Source organism: Erpetoichthys calabaricus, chromosome 7 (genome assembly GCF_900747795.2).
Source record: "Erpetoichthys calabaricus chromosome 7, fErpCal1.3, whole genome shotgun sequence".
Classification (NCBI taxonomy): domain Eukaryota; kingdom Metazoa; phylum Chordata; class Cladistia; order Polypteriformes; family Polypteridae; genus Erpetoichthys; species Erpetoichthys calabaricus.
The window spans coordinates 143,652,867-143,675,793 of NC_041400.2; the positions used below are offsets into that span (position 1 = coordinate 143,652,867).

Here is a 22,927-nt window from a genome sequence, read left to right on the forward strand (position 1 = left end):
CTGTTCTCCTCCTTTTCTTGTAACACTTTTTTATTTTTAAAAATACCTTTCTTTCCTCTAAATTCATCTTTGAATTTTGCTTTTCAACACTAGATAAATAGATAGATAGAACGAAAGAACTTATCACCAGGGGAAAATCTGGCTTTTTACAGAAGCTAATAAATAAATAAATATACACCCTTGATTTGACCTGAACACACACCAGATTGACTATAAAGCAAGAAAATTGAAAGGAAAGAAAAGTTGCTGAATTGGCTGTCACAGTCAAAGTGAGGTATTTTGCAGATGTATTGCCGTTGGTATAAAGGAGCTCCAGTGGTGTTTCTTGACACACATAATGCTGAATCATTTTTTGGCTGAAAGTACTCGTGTTAATGTGTCAGAGAGAGGATATGTAGCATTGTTCATCATGGCAGTCAGGTTTGTTTTAATTCTCTCCTTCGCTACTACCTCCAGGGTGTCCACACTGCATCTTATAACTAAACTTGCCCTTTTAATTAGCTTGTGATCTTACCAGGCCAGCACACCACAGCATACAAAATCACACTGGCCATTACAAAGTTATAGAATTTGCAAAGGATGCCAGTAGTGACATTAAAGGAACGCATACTCCTAAGGAAAAAGAGCCTGCTCTACCTTATGTTATAAAGTTCTTCTGAGTCCAGTCCAACTGTCATTAATGTGGACCACCTCTACATTCACTCCTTGTATAGTGACTGGACATACTGTAGTGGCTCTTTGCCTCATAGGTTCATCTACCTCTGAGTTTACCCCTTAACTGAGATGACTAGATGGTATTGAAGGCACTGGAAAAATCAAAAAAACATAATCCTTACAGCAGATGAGAATAAGCCTTGTGGAGTAGATCGATAATTGCATCCTCCACTGTAATCTTTTGCCAATAGTTAAACTGCGGTGGGTTCAGGTGGTCTACCACAAGAGAGCTCATATAGTCCCGGACCAGTCTCCCAAAAGATCTTCATGATGTGAGATGTACAGTAAGTGCTACTGGTGTATAGTCATTAGGTGAAGACCCTTCTTTGGAACAGGAGCAATGTATGATGTTTTCCAAAGCAGTAATACTGAATAACCACACCCCCTCTCACTACTTCAGTCCTCCAAACAATAAAGAGGCACTGCCTAGCATAACCCAGGATTCGACATTAGAATTATTCTTTTATAGACGGCAGTGCTGAATGAGTGCAAAGTTTTAGATGAACATGAAGGCCAGCTAGCCTGTCCAGTTAGTATGGACAATGTTGACATCTAGGTTGAAAGCAATTCTTCTTTGTTTTGTTTAGTGTATTGATTGTTCGGTGCATTTCTTCCATTCCTTCTTTTGGAATCTGAATTTTTTTTTTTTATTTCTTATATATTTCTCTAACAGTCCTTTTATTCTAGGTCAGGGTGTCTTTTAGGAAACAGAAAAAACAAGTATTAAAAAGTTTGTTTTGAAAAGCTGTATGGATTGAGAACTAATTTAATGCAAGTTGCACAGTTATTACTCTTGATATGCCCTTTTCTTTTTTGTGTCTCTTTAGTCTTCTTGTAACATTAATGGGCCACATCAAGCTTACTGACTTTGGGCTGTCAAAGGTGGGACTAATGAACATGACAACAAACCTGTATGAGGGCCATGTTGGAAAGGACACTAGAGAATTTTTAGATAAACAGGTATGCTGGATTTCTGCTGTTTATCAGTTGTTGTAACCTATTACTATAATGTGATGTTAAATTAAACAAATACTGGAGGTTGCAGGGTTACTCAGCTTGCCTAATAAATACTGCTACTATAATTCACAATTAATGTCTACCATGAGAGAATGTATATCAATGCGTGTAAACTACAGTAAAGTAATGTTAATAAAAGAAATACAAAAACAAGTTATATTTTAAAAAATCATATTTTATTGTTAGGCTTAAAATATAATTGAAACTTGCCTTTCAGAAAAAACTAAATCCTAATACCTTTGGAGTCTACATAGCACCTTGAGCAGGAGAAACACACTACAGTATATAAATATAATTTATTATTATTATTATTATTATTATTATTATTATTATTATTATTATTATTATTATTATTATATGCATGAGATTTAACATCAATGTTTATTTCCACTGAATTGTAAATGACCTAGAATGTGTGAAGTGACTGGTCTTAACACAATATTATGTTAAGTTCAACATATAAAGCTGAAACTTTAACCTTTTTTATTATCAAAAATACTTTTTTTCACCCAGTAAAAGTCATGATGCTGATGTTTCACCACAATGTGTACCTCTCACTGTTACCTACATCAGTCTCTCTTTGTTTTCCATTGGTCAGTACCTACATATTCATTAAGTCATACACTTTGGTTAACTCTTTCTCACTCATTAAACTTTGCAGAGTAATGCATGCCTTTACATTTTCAATCAGATGTTTTTAATCTTCTTTTGATTTGTTATATCATTGGCTTAATCAACTCCAAAGGGTTGTCTGCAATTGCAAAACTTACAAGATAATGCAATTGCATCTTAGGTTTTTTTTTCTACTCCCACTGTTTTTTCTAATCATACAACGTTTAAGGATATTTTATTGATATTTGCAAATACATTATAATTTGTCTTCTGTTTGAAGTGGTGCAATTTTCTTTTGTTTTAACCCAGTTCTCATAATTATATATAATCATTTTAATTAATGTTTATCTTGCATCTACTGTGAAAATTGGGATGGTGTGATGGCACAGTGGTTTGTGATGCTGTCTTTCAGATTCAGAATCCTGGATTTGATTCGCATGCCTAGTTATAGCAGGTCTGAACTTTGCACATTCTCCCTGCATCTGCATAAATTTTATTGTACACCTGCTTTACAATCACATATCCTGAAGAAATTTGGCTAGTTAAACTGGTGAATCTAAGTCAAGGAGGGTGCAAGAGTGGTCTCTGCAGTGCACTTGTGTTGTTGTCTGGAGCTTGTGCTTGTCTAGCACCGAATGCTGCTAGGATTGACTCTGGCAGTCATGAGTTGGAATAAGGGAAATTAGTAAATGTTAATTTATCTTGTATTGTGATAATTTGGTTTTATTCACTACAGAAAAATTAAAAGTGTAATATATAGTGCTTATGATATTTGGTCAGTGGAATAAAACCAGTATCATTCAGTACAAAACAATGTATGCATTCAAATGTAATTGATATCTGAATATTTTAACTCTAATGTAACCTTAACCTACCCAACAGCTTTACTTATAACTTATAACACACACACACACACACACACACACACACCCATTAAATGGAAAATAAATGTAAAAAGGACAAACACATTTGGCAAACTTGTAGTTTATAAATTAGGCTTTCACTGCTCAAACACCCTTTCTTCAGAATACTGGGGTTTTAATTCTTAATACACAAAGAGCCAATCGGTACAATTCCTAATGACTTAAACAATACAAGGCAAGTGTACATAAGACACTTTTACTTTGGGTGAAATATGTAACAGGTAAAAAAAATGAAGTCAATTACTTTATCCTAAATCTTGGGCTACCATATTCATGTCTTCTTTTAAGGAAAGAATGTGTCCCATTAGGCATATGTTATGTAGCTGCAGAACTTGAATTCTGAACTTTTGCTGTGCATTGCTTAGGAGATGCTCACTCCGTGTGGACAACGGCCAATACAGAACTTGTGGCTTTGCCTACTCACTAGTTCACCATTGAGATGTGCATATAATTGTCAATGTGGTTTTATATACAGGAAAAACAATCATATTACCTTTCTTAAATTGTTGTGGTTTTTAAAGAGTATGATAATGGTATCAGGAAGTATGTCTGAAAGCTGAGAAGTCTTGTAGTTCTGTTAAGGAATATTTGTGTTTTCATGTCATCTACTGTTTGAATGTTTGTCAGCAGGGAGGAGAACCCTATTACATTTCAAAACACTATCTTTAACTGTGTTTATGGGCAGGCACTCATCGTCCGTGAAAGAACACCTGTCTAAATTTATTAGATATACCATACCATGTGTTGCAAGCTGTGACAGATCTTTGTAATAGTAAAAATGTTTATTGCTCATTCTCAAAAATGAGAAATGTCTGTTACAGCTAATGAGTGAAAAGCTTAGGCTGGACAAGTTTTTGGAAGTAACGTTTTAAATTTGTGCATTTGATCCTCTGTAATATTGAGGAAATTAACCATTCTTTACAATTTCACAAAAACATCTTACATAGAAAGACTTTGGTACATTCATAGTGCAAAAAACAATGGTTTGTTTTGTCAGTTTTGTTTCTTAAGGTTAGAGTTGTTTTAATTGTATGCATCCTTTGTTTTATAACCTTAAAAATCTTGTTGATAAATCTTAATTTTGAAGTCTCTGAAAATTTTAATTTAGTCTGAATCCCTTATGTTTTATTTTTTTTTTAAATTTTATCTTAAGTTACCTAATACTGAGATCTTATCATTTTTTGTTTTTTAATGTTCAGTTGTTTTTTTGTTTTTTTTTGTTAACCATTGAATTACTTGACTGAAACTATATAAACTTTTAGGTTTTTGATCTTAATCAATAGCATATCTTACTCTGTCCTTCTGGTATACTTGTAAATTGAACAGATTTGGCATTTCTAACTTGATGTAAATGTTAGGCTTTATAAGAAAACAATCTCTCATTTTATTTGCATTCTTTATTATTTTACTCTGTGAGAAAGTGGCTTACATACAGTAGTATATCATTCAGAGTACCCAATTCCTTTAAAGTAAGATTATGAACCTCATAATTTAAATCTTGTTTTCTATTGTATATTACCTTTTGGTTAACATTGCTGCCTTATAAATCCAGTGTCTTGGGTCGAATACTGTGCCAAGTCATTGTTAACATGGAAACTGTATGTTCTTCCTATGTTTGTATGAGTTTTCCTCCCACATGTCTACAGACTTGCAGGCTTGGTTAATTAATGTTCCACATTAACTCTGTGAGTGCAGGTGTAGGTGAGTGCATGAGTGGGTCCTGACATTGGACTGGTGTTCCTGGCTGGTGCTTGATGCTCCTGTGATAGGCTTGCAAAGTGCAAATGCCTGAATTTGGTTAAGCAGGTTTGACAGTATTGTGTTATATTTATCACTTTTCTCCATCTGCACTGTCAGAAAGCAACTAATAATATTCCACTTAAAAATGAATCACATTGTATTTACATCCTCCCAATTCCAGTTACTTTTTTTTAAATCCTGTTTTTTTTAAATGGTGAACTTCAGTCTGCTGCAGCAATGCATGTCAGAGAGTATTCCTGCATGAAATAGTGTTACAAGACATATTCACACATACATGCACATTTACTCATACTAGACAGTAATTCAACATGCATATTTTTGGAGTGTGACATGAAAGTGAGGTTCCTTTACAAAATATATAGGTAAAGAAAGAATATGCAAACTTCACACAGCATACAGGTTATAAAAACATCTAGAAAAAGAGCTAGCTCATCGAGACAGTACAACAGGTGCTGATAAAGTTGTCAGAATATAAACTTAAATTAGAACCATATACTAAGAAGTGCGGTTGGTTGGCGCCCTGCCCAGGATTGGTTCCTGCCTTGTGCCCTGTGCTGGCTGGGATTGGCTCCAGCAGACCCCTGTGACCCTGTGTTAAGATATAGCAGGTTGGAAAATGGCTTCATGGATACTAAGAAGTACATGTACACAAGGGGAAATTTAAATCTTATATCTGTTTTAATTTAAAGATTTATGAATGTCAGTGGATTCATCTGGTATAGATAAGTATGGAGAGATTATATTCATTATTATTTAATGCAGTTGTGATGAGCCATCCTGAATAATGTAAGCAAACTGAGTCTTTCTTTTTAGATGTTATCAACATTTTTAGTCATTTGGTACAGTTATCATTTAACATTAATGTTTTAAAAGATGTAAGTAAGTAATTTTATTTGCATTATACATGAGATGAGACTGGTTAAGATTATGCAGAATACAGTGCTAATGAACATAAAATGTTTTTTCTGTTCATTCCTATAATGCTAAGCACACCTGTCAGTATTGCCAAAAACAGAAGTGGTCTTCACCATTCACATTATACAGCTGCTGCTAACAGAATTCTCCCACAAATAAGTCTTTAGTTTTATTAAATAAGATATGATGTAGCTGTAGATACTGTATGATACAAGGGAAAATGTTCTGTTCAACTCTGGTAATGTTTGCAAATTGTGATGCCCCGGTGTCTGCAGCTGTTGGTTTATTGCATTTTCCAGGACATTGATAGTGAGTCAGTGGCAAGGGAAGAAAAGAGTTGGTGTGTAATCAGTGAAGTTTGTTAAAGAGCAAGGGTGCAAATAGTGCTGTGCTAATGAATAAGTAAAACCTTTTTAAAATCGGCAATAAAATTCTTCACACAAGCAGAAGGAAAAAAAAAGCCACAGAGCTATCATCAGGAGTTTAAAACATTAAGAAGTCATTGCAATAGAAAGATCTCTTTTTCTCCTCAAACAAGCTCCCTGTAACAGGCTTTCACCCTGAGCTGTCACCATGCTTCTACTTTCCAGGCCCTGATGTTAGGCAAAGACCCAAGCAACATCACCCTCATCTTCTTCACAGCATTCCCGCACAACATTCCACCTCACATTATCTCTTTCCATGCCATTCATGTCCTTGATCCTTCATTACACCATCAAACGTAAATCAACAGGTCCAGATCTACTTTGTCAAGCCATTTCATGAGTGTCTCAGAAACCAGATGCTCGATACTGAACATACTGCTCCCCATGTTCCCACTTCTACCTCTGCCATTTTCTTGTTAGGGCTAATTAACACTCACCCCTCAGTCAATTTTTGTGATGCATGGGGTTGTGCACCAATTAGCCCTAGCTGATGAAGTCCAATTCATACTGTCGTGTTAAACACTCAACCTGACAAGTAACGATACTGGAAAAACAAAAGCTGACAGAGATGTTACAGCACCATCTAGTAAAACATCATTTACGCATACTTGTTTCCCCAATGCATACATTCTATACAGAAGCACTTTATTTTGGACACTAAACCCCAAAAAAATTATATGGCAATGAAAAAAAAGGACAAGGTACTCTAGTCCAATTGTCCATCCTCTCTTCCGTCTTTTTCCCGGATGTGCAATATCTGCTTGAATCCCGGGTCCGACCAGTGGTTCATCCCCGGTTATTAACTATCTGTATAAAGAAATATGTAAGGAGCCATTGGCTGCAGGTACTGGGTCATCACAATATGGTGGCATCGGGGGATGGATTAGTGTCAGTGAGGGATTAGGAGTCAAAGACAACAGCAAGAGGATGAGGTGCAACTGGAGAAATGGAACTCATGTACTCCAGTCTGGATGGACAGAAGAATAATGAACTTTGAATGGATTGTTTATTTATTTATTGGTTGTTTTATTTTAAAAGTTCATATTATATTAATGTCATTGGGGTTTTTAGAAGGTTTGGGAGAATTAGGGGTATTGTGGTTTTAGTGAGTGGGTGTGAGAAACGCATAACAGACCTTGGCTTCCAGATTCACACTGGTTGGTCTGAAAGTGCATCCCTCCCATGTGAACTGGAAGTTTATTGGGGGTGGTGAAACATGTCCAGGGTCTGTGGTGGATCTGAGCAGGTGCAGTACATTTTTTAATAGTGCAGCTCAGACTTTATGAGTGTAGGTGTATGCGGGAGGAAAGCTGTGTTAAATGGCACAGCCATCCCTCACTAGCCCTTCATGCTTTAGTATGGAATTTTAGCATGATATTTTTTTTTTCATATCAGTCGATATAGATATATATCACAATGTAAATCAAATCACTATTTCTTTCAAGCTTAAACGTTTCTTTTTACTCCTAAGTGTGATGTGAAGATTATTGTAAGATTAATTTTGGGTTAAATATTATTTATTTTCTGTCAGAAGTTGAACATGACAAATGTACTGTGAAAGATGATACAACTGTATTTCAAATAAATAAAACAGGCATATCTAATCAACTAAACTCTTAATTCTGACCAGTCAAAATCTCCACGTGTTACAGGAGAACACATATAAAATGCACAACTGAATTCTTCGGTGAATTCCAAATAAGTAAAATAGTTCATAATACAAAATAAAAAGTCTCAATTATAACCAACCAAAAGCTTTCAAGTTTTACAGGAGAGCACACTAAATTTGGTCATCTCCAAATAAATAAAATAAAATCTTAATTCTAAAACTAAAATCTTAAAGCTTTCAACTTTTACTGGAGAACACAAAGTAAATTCTTAGTCAGTTCCAAATAGTACGGTAGGTATTGATAAAAAAAAAATTAGAAATCTCAAAAAACTACCTCTATACTGTATCTTTTCCTTTGTATAGAGTCAAACTGTTTTAAATGGCTGGGAAACAAACCCAAAAATAAATAGACAAAGAACATTCTGTATATTCCTCAGTATAAATTAAAGCAGCTTTCAAATGTAAACGAAGGAGAACATAAAAAAAATTGACATAGTCACTCATTTGTGGTCAGCTTATGCTCCAAGGCAAAAAAAGAAAGGCACAAGAAATCCCCATTTGTGCGGCTCTTGCTTGGGTCTGGGACTGTCAAGTCTTGCATTGTGCGTGCTCTAAAGGATAGCACAACTTCAGATGGTACAAAAGATTAGTGGTATTTCCTGTCTTTGTGGGTATATGCTTTCAACATAGTTTGCAGTACACTGTACTCTGCTTCTTGTCAGACTTTAAACAGCCAAAATATCTCTACACTACCGAGTTTCTCAGATGCTTCTTTTCAGTAATGTCCTTGGGCTGGGTCCATTGGGGTGTCTTCTTCGGTAGCACTGATTTTTTTCGGGTTTTTATTTACATTTTCTGTTGTTATTCTCTTTTATGTGACTCCCACTCCTTATGTGCAGCTGCTGCAACCCAAACATTAGCATGTGTGATGCTTCAAGCTCCATGCTGTGTGCATCAATCCAACCTGACAAGCCTGTAACTCTTTTCCAGGCACATGATTAGTTTGGCACAATGCTATTCTCATTATCATTGGCTTTTCATGTTGTCTGTCAAAACATGGATGAAATGAGTTATATTGACTTTCTATCAGTCATGTCTTATGTTATGGACACTGTTTGCTGTTTGTTTTGCTGTGAATAAATGCACAGCACACTTTTATACCTTAAAACTTGTGCCCTCACTTGCACTAGTTCATCCTTGGTTATGATCATCATTGTCTTGGAAGACAAAGGTGTACAATGGCTGTAGGCCCTGGTGCATCACACAAGTTGCAGCCTTGCTGAAGCAGGATTCATATCCTCATTAACCTTCTGGTCTCTTTATTCTAAGTCTGACTTGTGACATCACATTATGTGCTTTTTTCTGGATCTGTAACTTGTGTGTCATCTTTAATCAAATACTACTTAAATTATACACAAGGCCATTGTTTTACTTCTGTTCATTAATTAATGCACTTGGCTGAGAGATATCTGTAGTCATATAACATGGTGTTATGGCAGTGACCTCACATCTAATGTTAATTTAATTTCTTCCTGAACAATATAACAGCTACAGCAACCTAGTTAAAGATGATGCATCTCTCTGTTACACTGTAATAAACTATATTCATTGTTACTTTGTAAAGATGTGTCATTTCTGTTATATTAATATATAATATTGTATTATATATTATTAATATAACTATTGCTGTAATCATAACTATTTTTGTTTTTAATAATGTGAATATCTGCAAATCATGATTTTGTGTTTTAGGTTTGTGGAACCCCAGAATATATTGCACCAGAAGTCATTCTGAGACAGGGGTATGGCAAACCAGTGGACTGGTGGGCAATGGGAATTATTCTGTATGAGTTTCTGGTGGGGTTAGTGCCATTCTTTGCCCAGACTCCAGAGGATCTCTTTGGACAAGTTATAAGTGGCAAGTATTTACTGTCCTTATACTGCATGCCCATTATGACAAATATGTATTAAAGTATATTAAACTTACATTTACACAAATAGAAGTTTCCAAATAACTATATATATATGTGTGTGTGTGTGTGTGTGTGTGTGTGTGTGTGTGTGTGTGTGTGTGTGTGTGTGTGTGTGTGTGTGTGTGTGTGTGTGTGTGTCCTGCTGCTACCATGGACCACTGCTGAACAGCAACTTGCAAGTCTCTTTATGTCCATCTTTCAATACCTGAAGCTACTTTTCAGCATCTTTAATGATGACACACATTCATCTTTCCTTACTCCCTTTTAGTTTTGTAATCATCAGTACCTTTATTTAGAAATTTTTTCTGAACTGCTAGTTGTTTTTTTTTCTTTTTATTCTATGCTTAAAGGTTAGAGAAATGTATTATGTATATTATCACTTCAATGTTAAATGCATATAGTGCCTCATAATAATTTTCATGTCTTGTAATAAGAAATTATGAAACTCACTTTTGCAATGACTTTGGAAGCTTTGTGTCTGCTTTAAAAATATGCTTATTAGATAATCAAATAATTTTTAAAAACTAGTAAATATTCAGAAGGTTAATATTATGTCTTTGAGCAAGTAGGCCAGAAGTAAATTGTGAGGGAGGAGGGTGAGGGTTAAGGTATTTTTAATTTAACATCTGTTCTTTCTGAATTTAAATTAAATAACTTCCCCAAACAGGCCTCTGGGCTGACTGTATGGTTAAAATAGGGTAGCAGCCAAGCTAACTGGTATTTAATTTGACTTCCCATCAGTCTTACCTGCTGTTTGCAGACTTCCCTGAACATTGCATAAATTCCCAGCTCTCTATTGCTCATCCCCTTAAATTGTGGGACTTAATGAAATTCCAATTATTTTTGCATAATGGTATGTTTCCGTAACTGCAGTGTGCAAGTCATGCATGAGGAATTTCATTATGTAAAGAAACACATTTGTGTTGGCATTTTCATATGTAACCTTTGAGCTACAGTATATTGGCTTCCAGTTGTCCGTCTTAACCAGCTGAAATGCAGAGTGTGCTAAATACGTATTGAGCATAGATTACCCTTCAATTTTATGGGCTTTTTTTCTTTTAGTAGTTGTTACACGGCAAGGTTTTAAAGGGCAGGGGAATTGACTGGTAATTAAAGAAAACAGCTAGCACTTGGATATGCTGCCATTGCCTCAGGGTTCACATACATATTAATATTTCACTTCTAAATCTGATTAAATTTTGCACTACAAGCTGCTGGCTAGACAGTCATGAAAATAACTCAATTTTCTAATTGCTTAGCCTTACACATCCTGAGGCAATCTTTTGCAAGTGTATGCAAAACATACAAATTTTGCTTTTTTTCTCCATAAAACTAAAAAGGATCTCATTCTTTTTTACTTTTTTTTTTTTTTTATTCATTTGAGCGTATATTTAGAAGGTTCACTAATGTTGTTGACACTTTTCACAACAGCACTTGGCATTATACAAATGGCTGTTTACACTTAACTAATGCATAAGCTTAAAAAGAAAAAGATTCACTGTGCCCAGTGTCAACATCATTTAAATAAATCATGAAAGAAAGCTTTAATAACTGTCACTTTTTAAAAATCAGAGTCTCCATTTACAAGTTTGTACTTAAGTTTTACTTTAAACTGTAATGCAATGAGCAACTCAGGGAATTATTATAAACAAACTTTGTATCATGAAGACATTATGATGAAGTAATCAATAGTAACTTTATTAAGGTTTAGTTTTTTATAGTCCCTTTCTTTGTTAACAAATTATTACAAGTAATATTGTAGCCAAGCTTTATTTTATGCAGCGCCTTTCACAGTGATTGCTATCACAGGATGCTGCACTGGTAATCTAACATATTATAGTAAATATCTCAAAAGGGTGCTAGATAAATAAAATGTATTATTATTATAATTAAATAGTACCTTTCATTCTACAAAAGTAAACAAGATTACAGTTCATCCTAATAAATACTGTAGAGCTTTACAGTTCTTTCAGTAATTAAATGATTGTTGCTCCTGAAGAGAAATTAAGTTAATATACTGTAGTAATGGTTGAACTGCATTAGATCTTCATATGAGCCCTTATTTGTAGCTGCTCCCTTAACAGTGCAGCTGGAGTAGTAGGTGCTAATATTGAGCCAGTGGGAATATGTAAACAAATGTCATTATACACAATAAATTGAGCTGTTGAAGAAAAGGAATAGAAAAATAACTGGTGAATGTATGCACACCTGAGTGTGTAGGTCTGTACAGTACCTGCTGCTGCAGAATGAGCATATACATTAAATAGCGTATTATACAGTTGCTGTAACAAGAGAAAAGGAAAAACAAGTACAGACAGCAAACTGACATGCATGTGTTTAAGTATTTTAATAACCTGTTAATCATTGTAGTAAACTAGCATTCTGGAAAAAAAATGCTGGAGGCTAAATGAAAAATGAAAATGTTTCAAAAACAAACATACTGCACCGCTGTGTAATTCTTCATAAAAAAATGAGTCTGTGCTTTTAAGTAATCAAATTAAAATACAAAATGTTTTTCCATTTGTTTTTAAAATGTGCTTTCTTGTGTAGCAACATTTTCTATTGCTAGCATTATACATTTTTTACAAACAAGCACTTGAATAATTTTAGATAATAGCTTTACTTTTTTTAAATTTATTTTTCTGAAGTGTTACTTTAATCATTAACATGGAAATCTTATTCTGTACAGATTAACTTCTTTTGCTGTGTTTTTGATGTTGCTTAATTCAGTACATGTGTATATTTTTATGCTTGCAAACAGATGAAATTAATTGGCCCGAAGGTGAAGAAGCATTGCCTCCAGATGCTCAAGAGCTCATCACATTATTGTTAAGACAAAACCCTTTAGAAAGGTTGGGGACAGGTAATATTAATGTTACTGTTTTACCCATATTGCTTTTTCAGTTTTCAACTTGTGTTTATTATGTTCAACAACCACTAGTCAGTTTGCAAAGTCCTACTGTACTTCAAATCTTTAAGTATTTGGAACATTGTTTGTGCTTTAGGAAAATTACTGTAGCAATATATATGATTGCAAGGTTTACTCCAACACACTGTTTCATCTCCATATTCAAATTTATGTTTATGATAATAAAAATAAACTATTTAGAAATCTATTTCTAAATAGAAGATTTTGACATAGAGGAAAGGAATACATAACTGAATATTATCTAATATATAATTTGAATTTGTAAAATGTACCTGTTCAGTTTAGCCTTGACATGGTGTTTTCATGCCTGTCTATTATTGCTGATTTGATTAGTCCTGGTAGGTGGGATCTTTTCTGCCAACATTTACTCCACAAATAGGATAACAGATGTTAATTTTAGCAGAAGGAATCAAATTCCCATGAATCTAGGCTTGCATGTAATGCTTCACTTTAACTGTAACTGCCAAGTCAGAAGTTTTTCTTTCTTTTTAATTAAAAAAAAAGACTAATCATCCCCATATGACCACCTAGCCCTTTTTATAGCATTCCAATTGTTTGCTCTTAACACATTTTCACCTTACATTAAAATCAATGATTAAACGATTCATTTAGGTGTTGTGCACTGTATCAGTGTATGCTCCCAACCTCTCTCTATCTCTCTCTCTTTCTAAAGTCGGAAACATATACCCATAAACTGAATTCAGAAAAAGATAGGGAAGTTTGCATGATAGGTCGGTAGATAGACATAGTTCAGGAATTACTTTTACAAAGCTAGAAGCAAGAGAATCCATTTAAGATTAAACTAGGTGTATCTGATCCTTGTCCCCAAGTGCAGGAGTCTTTCTCTTCAGTCAGTTTCTTAACTGGTCAGTTCTTTCTGCTTTAAAATTCATGTCTCTTTAATAAGGTAGTTGGACCCAATTCTGCAAATATCAATTTCAGGTAATTTTAGTGCCACTTTTACAGTTGTTTTCTTTAAAATGCATAATAGCAATAATGCATAATAGTTATCAAATACTCAAGCCACTGAGACTTCCCTCCAGGACTAGGCTTAGTCAGCATTGCATTAAAGCATAAATGTCATAGCACAACTAAAAGGAACATATTACTTATAGAATGGATCCTAAATGCGAGCACAGTTGCATAGGAAACAAAAGTAAAATGCGAAAAAGCTAATGCTGTACAGAATAACAGAGAATATTTACGTTTTTGTTTTTTTTTGCTGATGACATTGTGTTGTGTAGAACCGGAGAAGAGGAAGTGGAGAGGAAGCTGGAATAATGGAAATGGCTTTGAAAGAGGGATTAAGATAAATTGGAAGAAGACTGAATATTAGAGGTTAAGTGATGATCAGGATTCAGAAGTTACCCTGCAGTGAGGGCTATTGAAAATAGTGAATACATTTATAGTGGGGGAAATAAGTATTTGATCCCCGGCTGAATTTCTTAGTTTGCTCACTTACAAAGAAATGAACAGTCTCTAATTTTTATGGTTGTTTCATTTTAATGGAGAAAGACAGAATATCAACCAAAAATCCAGAAAAAACACATTACATAAAAGTTATAAATTGATTTGCATGTCATTGAGTGAAATAAATATTTGATCCCTTACAACCCAGCCAGAATTCTGGCTCCCACAAATTGGCTGTGTGCCCATGTGGCACACAGATTACAATAAATCAATCAATTATAGATACTCTTGATCTTAATTGTTATGTGTATAAAGCACACCTGCCCACAGAATCAATTTCTTCCATTCCAACCTCTCCAACATGGGCAAGACCAAAGAGCTGTCAAAGGACCTCAGGGACAATATTGTAGACCCGCACAAGGCTGGAATGGGCTACAAGACCATCAGCAAGAAGCTTGGTGAGAAGGTGACAACTGTTGGTGTGCTTATTTAGAAATGGAACAAATATAAATTGACCATCAATCGCCCTCAGTTTGGAGCTCCATGCAAGATCTTGAATCATGGGGTGAGAATGATCATGAGAAAGGTGAGGGATCAGCCCACAACTACATGGGAGGAGCTTGTTAATGATCTGAAGACGGTTGGGACCACAGTCACCAAGGACACCGTTGGTAACACACTACAACGTAATGGATTGAAATCCTGCAGCGTCCACAAGGTCCTCCTACTCAAGAAGGCACATGTACTTCCCAGATGTTCACTGGCAAACCTTTAAAAAAATGAAAAGACAGAACTTCTCAATTATTGAGTCATATTTTTTAATTTATACTTAAAAGCATTTTTTACACTATTGCTTATTGGAACAAAATTCACCATATCATTTTGGCTTCCTAATATAGAAATGTTCTGCCAAAAACTAAACAGGACTATATAAGAAGAATGAAAGCTTAAAGAGTTAAAAAAAAAAAAAAAAGGTAAAAATGGGAACTACAAAGTATTAAATAGTAAATACACAGCTTTACAAATAGTTAGCTGACCTGTTAAAAGTCTGAATTTCAGATTACACGTTTACTTCATATAATGTATATTTGCTACAAACTCAAATATTAGTAAATGTTAAAACAAATGTGGGTATTTCTGAATTTGAAAATGGAGAGGCTATTAAAATGCAATGTATGTAGTCATTTTTTCTTTTGGCATTGTCATAGCACTTATGGTGAGCTTCACTGTTAGAGGCTGGGTATGTTTTTGAACTAATTAAAACTACTGTGTATTTACCTGCACTGAGATTTATTGCGTCCTTTTACATGAAGATAGGATTGGCATCTTCTAATTTAAACATCATCATATTATGAGCCGTCAATTCTGACTATTTTTCATTATCTTGAATGAGTTTAGGTGGGGCATATGAAGTAAAGCAACATCAGTTTTTTCACAACCTGGACTGGAACAGTCTGCTACGGCAAAAAGCTGAATTTATCCCTCAACTGGAGTCTGAAGATGATACCAGCTATTTTGATAGTATGTCTGTTTTTTTTTTATTCTAAGTTGTCAGTAGTCTTAGAGATAGTTCATTTGCTTAAATTTTTATTTTACTGTCAGCAGTCCTAGAGGTAGTTTATCTGCTTATGTTTTTGTTTTAGTATGTGTCAAATTTAGCATTTTCAATTTAAGACAATGTATAGAAATGTATTACATAAACAATTATCTGAATACAGTTTGTTAAAACAACTAGTAAAGAATGTTTTTTGTCTTTCCACTTAATGTATTTTTTATGTAATAGCTGTCTCTTTTGTTAAAAAAACTGAAAAAGTTTTTTACAGCATCAATTCTTCTAGGTACACTTGCACACAGTTTTTCAAGGAACTCGGCTGGTAGGTTGAGAACTAACCACAGATCTTCTGTGGATGAAGGCTTCCTCACATCCTTCTGTCTCTTCTTGTAATCCCAGACACACTCGTTGATGTTGAGATCAGGGCTCTGTGGGGGCCATACCATCACTTCCAGGACTTCTTGTTCTTGTTTACGCTGAAGATAGTTCTTAATGATTTTGGCTGTATGTTTGGGGTCGTTGTCCTGCTGCAGAATAAATTTGGGGCCAATCATACGCCTCCTGATGGTATTGCATGATGGATAAGTATCTGCGTGTATTTCTCAGCATTGAGAACACCATTAATCCTGACCAAATCTCCAACTCCATTTGCAGAAATGCAGCCCCAAACGTTCAAGGAACCTCCACCATGCTTCACTGTTGCCTGCAGACACTCATTATTGTACCGCTCAGCCTAAATATTTCAAATTTTCACTCATCAGTCCAGAGCACCTGCTGCCGTTTTTCTGCACCCCAGTTCCTATGTTTTCGTGCATACTTGAGTCGCTTGGCCTTGTTTCCATGTCGGAGGTATGGCTTTTTGGCTGCAACTCTTCCATGAAGACCACTTCTGGCCAGACTTCTTTGGACAGTACCTGGGTCCCACTGGTTTCTGCCAGTTCTGAGCTGATGGCACTGCTGGACATCTTCCGATTTCGAAGGGTAATAAGCTTGATGTGTCTTTCATCTGCTGCATTAAGTTTCCTTGGCCGACCACTGCGTCTACGATCCTCAACGTTGCCCGCTTCTTTGTGCTTCTTCAAAAGAGCTTGAACAGCACATCTTGAAACCCCAATCAGCTTTGAAATCTTTGTCTGGGAGAGACCTTGCTGATGCAGTATAACTACCTTGTGTCTTGTTGCTGTGCTCAATCTTGCCATGACATGAAACTGTCTTCCACAACCTCACCTTGGTAGCAGAGTTTGGCTGTTCCTCACCCAGTTTTAAGCCATCTACACAGCTGTTTCTGTTTCAGTTAATGACCATGTTTCAACCTACGTGTGACATTGATGATCATTAGCACCTGTTTGGTATAATTGGTTGATCATACACCTGACTATAATCCTACAAAATCCCTGACTTTGTGCAAGTGTACCTATAAAAATTGATTCTGGTTTGAAGGCAAAAGGTAGTAACACCAAATATTGATTTGATTTAGATTTTTCTTTTGTTCGTTTCACTTTGCATTTTGTAAATTGATGACAATAAACAATCATTATTTATATTTCTGAAAGCATTCTTTGTTTACAGCATTTTTTAACACCTGCCTAAAACTTTTGCACAGTACTGTGTATATATATATATATATATATATATATATATATATATATATATATATTTGAAGCTCCTTCATACTGAATGAAGAGGATGTTGCAGCCTTTACTATATATGTTTTAAAGTTATTTTTAAGACCATTACTTTAAGTTTTAATTAATTAAAATTACTTTAGATATTTACTATTTTGGTTACAATTTACATTTTTTATGATTTTTGTAAATCTTTATATATTTTAATTTGGGTTAAAACACAAAACAAAATTTTACCCTTTAAAGCAAAGTACAGTAAATGTTTAAATTTGGTTAAATTTAAGAGTGAGGTAAGTAAGAACAGATGAACCTTTTTAGCAAGAAAAATGCTAATAAAATATTAAACTGTTCCTAAATTACTATAACAAAAGTACTAATTAATACTTATATAATCATTATTCTGACAGTAGCGGATGTTAGATGATGTAATTTTTCCAATTTGACACATAGCTCGGTCAGAAAGGTATCATCATCTGGAAACTGAGGAGGAAGATGACACAAATGATGAAGATTTTAATTTGGAAATCGGAAAGTTTTCATCTTGTTCAAACCGTTTTTCTAAAGTAAGTCAAAAATATTTGTAGTTAGCTCTGTTGTTGTGGATCTTCTCTGGCTATTTCATTTCCTCCAGCTTAACCCATCATAAGTAAATGTGTTTTTTACATGACTGAAACTTTAATTGCTAAGATGCTGCAATATTTCTGGAATGCTATACTTGTCCTTTTGCTTTATAACACATCTATTCTATGCCTCTCTTTATTATATTTAGTTATCCATGTGTTTCTGGTATTATTATGTTACCAAGTGTAAAAACTAATTAATTTGTAAGATGGTAACATTTATAACAGGGATATTTTCTTTTTCTGCCATTAACATAAGGTCTACAGAAGTATGGACCAAATATCTCGCAATCAAGGAGAGGAAAAGGGAGATAGTGGAGACAAAACCAAAAGTGGGAGTCCTCTGACTGTGGATTCCCTAAGTTGGACTCCAGAGTTTAGTGAAATGTAAGCGTAAAGATTTTGGTGGTTCTTCTGGTTTCTTTTTAAATCCATATTGATAAATATTGTGTGTGCTGGGCCCCAGTAACTTTAGTTTTAATATAACAGTTCTATTTAAAGAAATTGTTTTGTAAAATGCTTTACTGTGTTATGAATGTGCAGTTTTAACTAAATATTTAAGTATGTCTATTATATTTGAAATTTTCAAATATTACTGTAATGAAGCTATATCTTAATATTTGTGTTTATAAGATTGTTTCTGTTATATATAATGCATATTCCAGTTCATTAAAATGTTATGATACCATTAGTTGATTTTGCCATTATTACTTGCTCATATTTATTCTCTGTTTCTGTTTTGTTGTCTAGGCCCTCACTCTCCCACTCTTCAGACACAGAGAGCACTAGTCAAGGGTGCCGGTCAGGAATGCTTCCAAAATTTGCTATTTCTGCAGAAACAGAAGAAGGGGAAGAATCTATGAGCCCGGGACACTCTGATAAAGTTGCTTTCACTATTGGTGAACTTCCACATGATGAGACAGATGCAATTACTCCTGGAAGCACACTGAGTGACTCCACACTTTCAGGTATTGTAACCACACAAAAAGCACCAATTATTTCTCTTCTCTTAGTTCTGCAGCACAAGCCACGTTTTATTATTTTTAAATTATTTTCTTCTGTATGCATTTGAGTTTGTAAAGAAATCCTGTATCAGACATCTAAAAGCCATGCAGTGACAAAGAGCTTGTCCTTAACAATGACAGTAATTTAATTGTGTGTGTGTCTGTGCTCTTATTAATCATACTTTTCCCATTTTCTTAGTGGCCAGTTTTTCAGAACCCCTTGATCAGAATCATGCAAGGAGTGAAGGTGTGGACAGTCCAGACAGCACTTCAAAGGAGCCAGGAGACCTCATAGCACATTCAAGATTAGATGGTGGAGAAAAAACTAAAATCACAAGCAAAGTTACAAAGTCAGTTTCTACCAGTGCCCTCTCCCTCAAGATTCCTGGAGGTACAGATAAATATATCTATCGGAAAATGGCAAATTTTGTAATAATTATATGAGTTATTGTTATTACTGTGTAGAATTCTAAACACAGGAACATAACAAATATGACTAACAAGAGGACACCATTCAGACCGTTGAGCTCATAGAATTTCTTTTCTCTGCAGCAATTGAAAATCGCACTATTATTATATTTTCAGTTGAGAGTAAATATTAAAAAAGGAATTTGTCTTTTCATTAGATTCAGGGTAGTATCAGTCTCAAAAGAAAATTAAGACAAAAAGAAGGCAAGACTTTTTTAATTGCTTAAAGATATAAGCTAGTTACTTTGAAATCAGAGAGCACAAGCAATCTTGTTTGTTCTGTTAGATGACATTATACATAATGATTATAGTTCACAAACCAGCATATAAAGAATTCCAAAAATAAATCCTTATTAAATTCATTCAAACCTTGCTTTTTTAAGTAAATGATTGAACATCTCAGTTAACAGCTATTACATGGGAAAGTTTCAAGGAGATATCTTATTATTCACCTTTAAAATGCAGTGATTTATACTTTAATATAGTGAAGTATAAGATATAATATTTAGGTTCCTTTTTGCATATGATTTGTATATGTACAGATTTTAATGTTCCATTCAACTGATTTTTTTCTGTATTTTTTCTTTTTAGATGCTTTTGGTATTTCTCCTCTTGGCAGCCCAATGTCACCTCACTCCTTGTCCTCAGATCCCTCTTCAAGGGATTCTTCCCCTAGTCGTGATTCATCAGTTTGTTCTATCAGTCCTAGGCAGCCAATCATCATCCACAGTTCAGGAAAGAAGTTTGGCTTTACCCTTCGTGCAATCCGAGTTTATGCTTGTGACAGTGATATCTACAGGGTGTACCATATGGTGTTGGTAAGGTGCTTTCTTCTGTTCCTTGAACATACTGGCTATTTGCATTTACTAGTAAATGCTTAGAAAAGTTATTGAAAGGTAGATGCTATTAAAGGTCTCAAGACTAGTGAAATCCGTGCAAATTAGATAGCCAATATACTGTACAATAAGTAGGCAAACATTAGAAAGTTATATATTTTAAAATGTTTACACAATTAGTTCATTTGGAGCAGTTGTCTCAAACCTGGGAGCAAATTCCCCAGTAGTCCAGTTCATTTAGGTAGATGTGAACGTGCCAATCATAATCTGGTACAGACCAAAATAACCAGGATGAGACCCTTTAGAAACAGTGGTCTTTGCCCAGTATCCAGTAAACCCTTTAGCTGTTTGCACAAGGTGTAAATGTAATTTGACAGTGGACCAATCTAATAATGGGAAATACCTTTCATTCTGGGTAAAACTTGTTTGTAAGTGGCAGTCATTCTGTGATGTTGCTTCCAGTAATTCTCATTGTAGAAATAAATACACTGATGCATACCAATATAATAAAGTTCACAGTAAATATCTTGCACAAAAAACAATAAATCGGGGTAAGCCCAGAGTACCCGATTCAGGCTTAGAGCCTCTAATATCTCTCTTGTGGTCAGATAGCAGTTGATATATATTTAAAAAAAAATGTTTATGATTGGGCGGCACGGTGGCGCAGTGGGTAGCGCTGCTGCCTCGCAGTTGGGAGATCTGGGGACCTGGGTTCGATTCCCGGGTCCTCCCTGCGTGGAGTTTGCATGTTCTCCCCGTGTCTGCGTGGGTTTCCTCCGGGCGCTCCGGTTTCCTCCCACAGTCCAAAGACATGCAGGTTAGGTGGATTGGCGATTCTAAATTGGCCCTAGTGTGTGCTTGGTGTGTGGGTGTGTTTGTGTGTGTGTCCTGCGGTGGGTTGGCACCCTGCCCAGGATTGTTTCCTGCCTTGTGCCCTGTGTTGGCTGGGATTGGCTCCAGCAGACCCCCGTGACCCTGTGTTCGGATTCAGCGGGTTGGAAAATGGATGGATGGATGTTTATGATTGGATCTATCAGATCACATATACAGGTGCAGAGAAGCAAATAGTATGACTCTGTATAACTCTGTATGACTGATGAATAAACCCCACTAACTATACACTGCAAGAGTGGGGCACTCGGGTGGGATGTCCACTCAATGCATTCACTCTTCAGGCACAATGCACATGTTGGAGACAGATTACCATTGATACTATTTAGTAAATTTTAATGTGACGCTCCAAGCTGAACATTATTAACAAAATATTTACAGTCCTAAAGACAGTAGATGTGATTTGAGATAAATTAAATTAAGGTTACATTCATACGGTAGGCTACTGGAGGGTAAATATGTAATATTATACAGTAAAATGAAACTCACATGATTAAGTCTACTGGCTAAATAAAACTGAAGCACGTCACTTTATGCCTTCAGCAGAGGATACTGCCTGTTGTAAAGTCACTTAGATGAAACCCGTCCTTTCTAGAGCATGTGAGCTAGTGCATACATTTTATGCATTCTTCTAGTTATCACATAATAAGCATACTCTGCCCAGAGCTGTGTTTTGGTAAAACAAATTACTGAAAATGTGGTGAGGCGCAAACACGGCTATTGTCAACTCTCTGCGATATTTTTTTTTTTTTTTGGAAAAAATTCTTTCCGCCCAATGAAAGAAATCCATGACATGCCAACAGGGTATTTATTGTTAGGTTGTGGTATATTTCAAAGTTTGCTATATGAGACGCAACCAAACTAACTGGAGATTAAAAAAAAGTAACTATTCAACCCCTGATTTGGCACAAAGCAAATGAAATCTGTATGTGTGAAAATGCCTTTGGAAAAATGGTAAGGTCATTCAAGGAACAATATATTTATGTCAATAATAGGTTTATTTGGATTTCAAAGTAGACCACATATGCACACATTTGAAGTGGATCTTTTACTTCTATTATGTTGGTTGCTTTAGCTCACCCACAAGCGATAAGGCTTGACATGTTCAAGTTTATGATCACATAGAGTGCAAAGAAATGCTTAGTTGCATTTGTAGCCAATGGCATTACTACTGTAGTCAAACATGGTCCTTACCTTGAAACCTTTAGATTTTTCAGAAATCTCTTGGCATAGTGGTGACACGCTGTGGTGAACTGCTTTCTTCAGTAAAAAACATAATTTAGTGGAATTTTCCAGTCTCAGGAGTCCCAGCCATCTGACCGTGGTTTCAGCCCTCAGATATTTATTTCTTTAAAACTCCAGTCTAAGCACAATTTACAGGGTTCTACATAAGATTGTTTCTTAAATGTCCTTCAATCCAGATGCTAAACAGATTGTCTTTGAGTAAAATGGATATGGGAATATTTACAAAGGGGCTTTATTCTTTCTGTAGAGGAAATTTAGTGATATTACTAGCACAGCATCCTTTACGTTGAGATTTATTTACATAGTATAATACCATTCACAATCCTCCATTTAAATTTATATTTCATGTTTATTGAAACTTTAGTTACCATCTTTCTTCAAATGCAACAATTACCTTG

At 35.1% G+C, this 22,927-nt stretch overlaps 1 protein-coding gene across 1 annotated transcript in view; it reads left to right on the forward strand.

Moving 5' to 3' along the window:
- The window catches only part of mast4 (microtubule associated serine/threonine kinase family member 4), a 491,113-nt gene that overhangs the window by 452,451 nt on the left and 15,735 nt on the right, over positions 1-22,927 (forward strand). Inside the window, exons 18-26 of the mRNA XM_028805493.2 lie at positions 1,542-1,674; positions 9,729-9,894; positions 12,711-12,812; positions 15,687-15,809; positions 17,916-18,028; positions 18,345-18,472; positions 18,836-19,053; positions 19,289-19,480; positions 20,149-20,375. Coding sequence (XP_028661326.2) covers positions 1,542-1,674; positions 9,729-9,894; positions 12,711-12,812; positions 15,687-15,809; positions 17,916-18,028; positions 18,345-18,472; positions 18,836-19,053; positions 19,289-19,480; positions 20,149-20,375 — 1,402 coding nt within the window. The remainder of the gene's footprint in view (positions 1-1,541; positions 1,675-9,728; positions 9,895-12,710; positions 12,813-15,686; positions 15,810-17,915; positions 18,029-18,344; positions 18,473-18,835; positions 19,054-19,288; positions 19,481-20,148; positions 20,376-22,927) is intronic.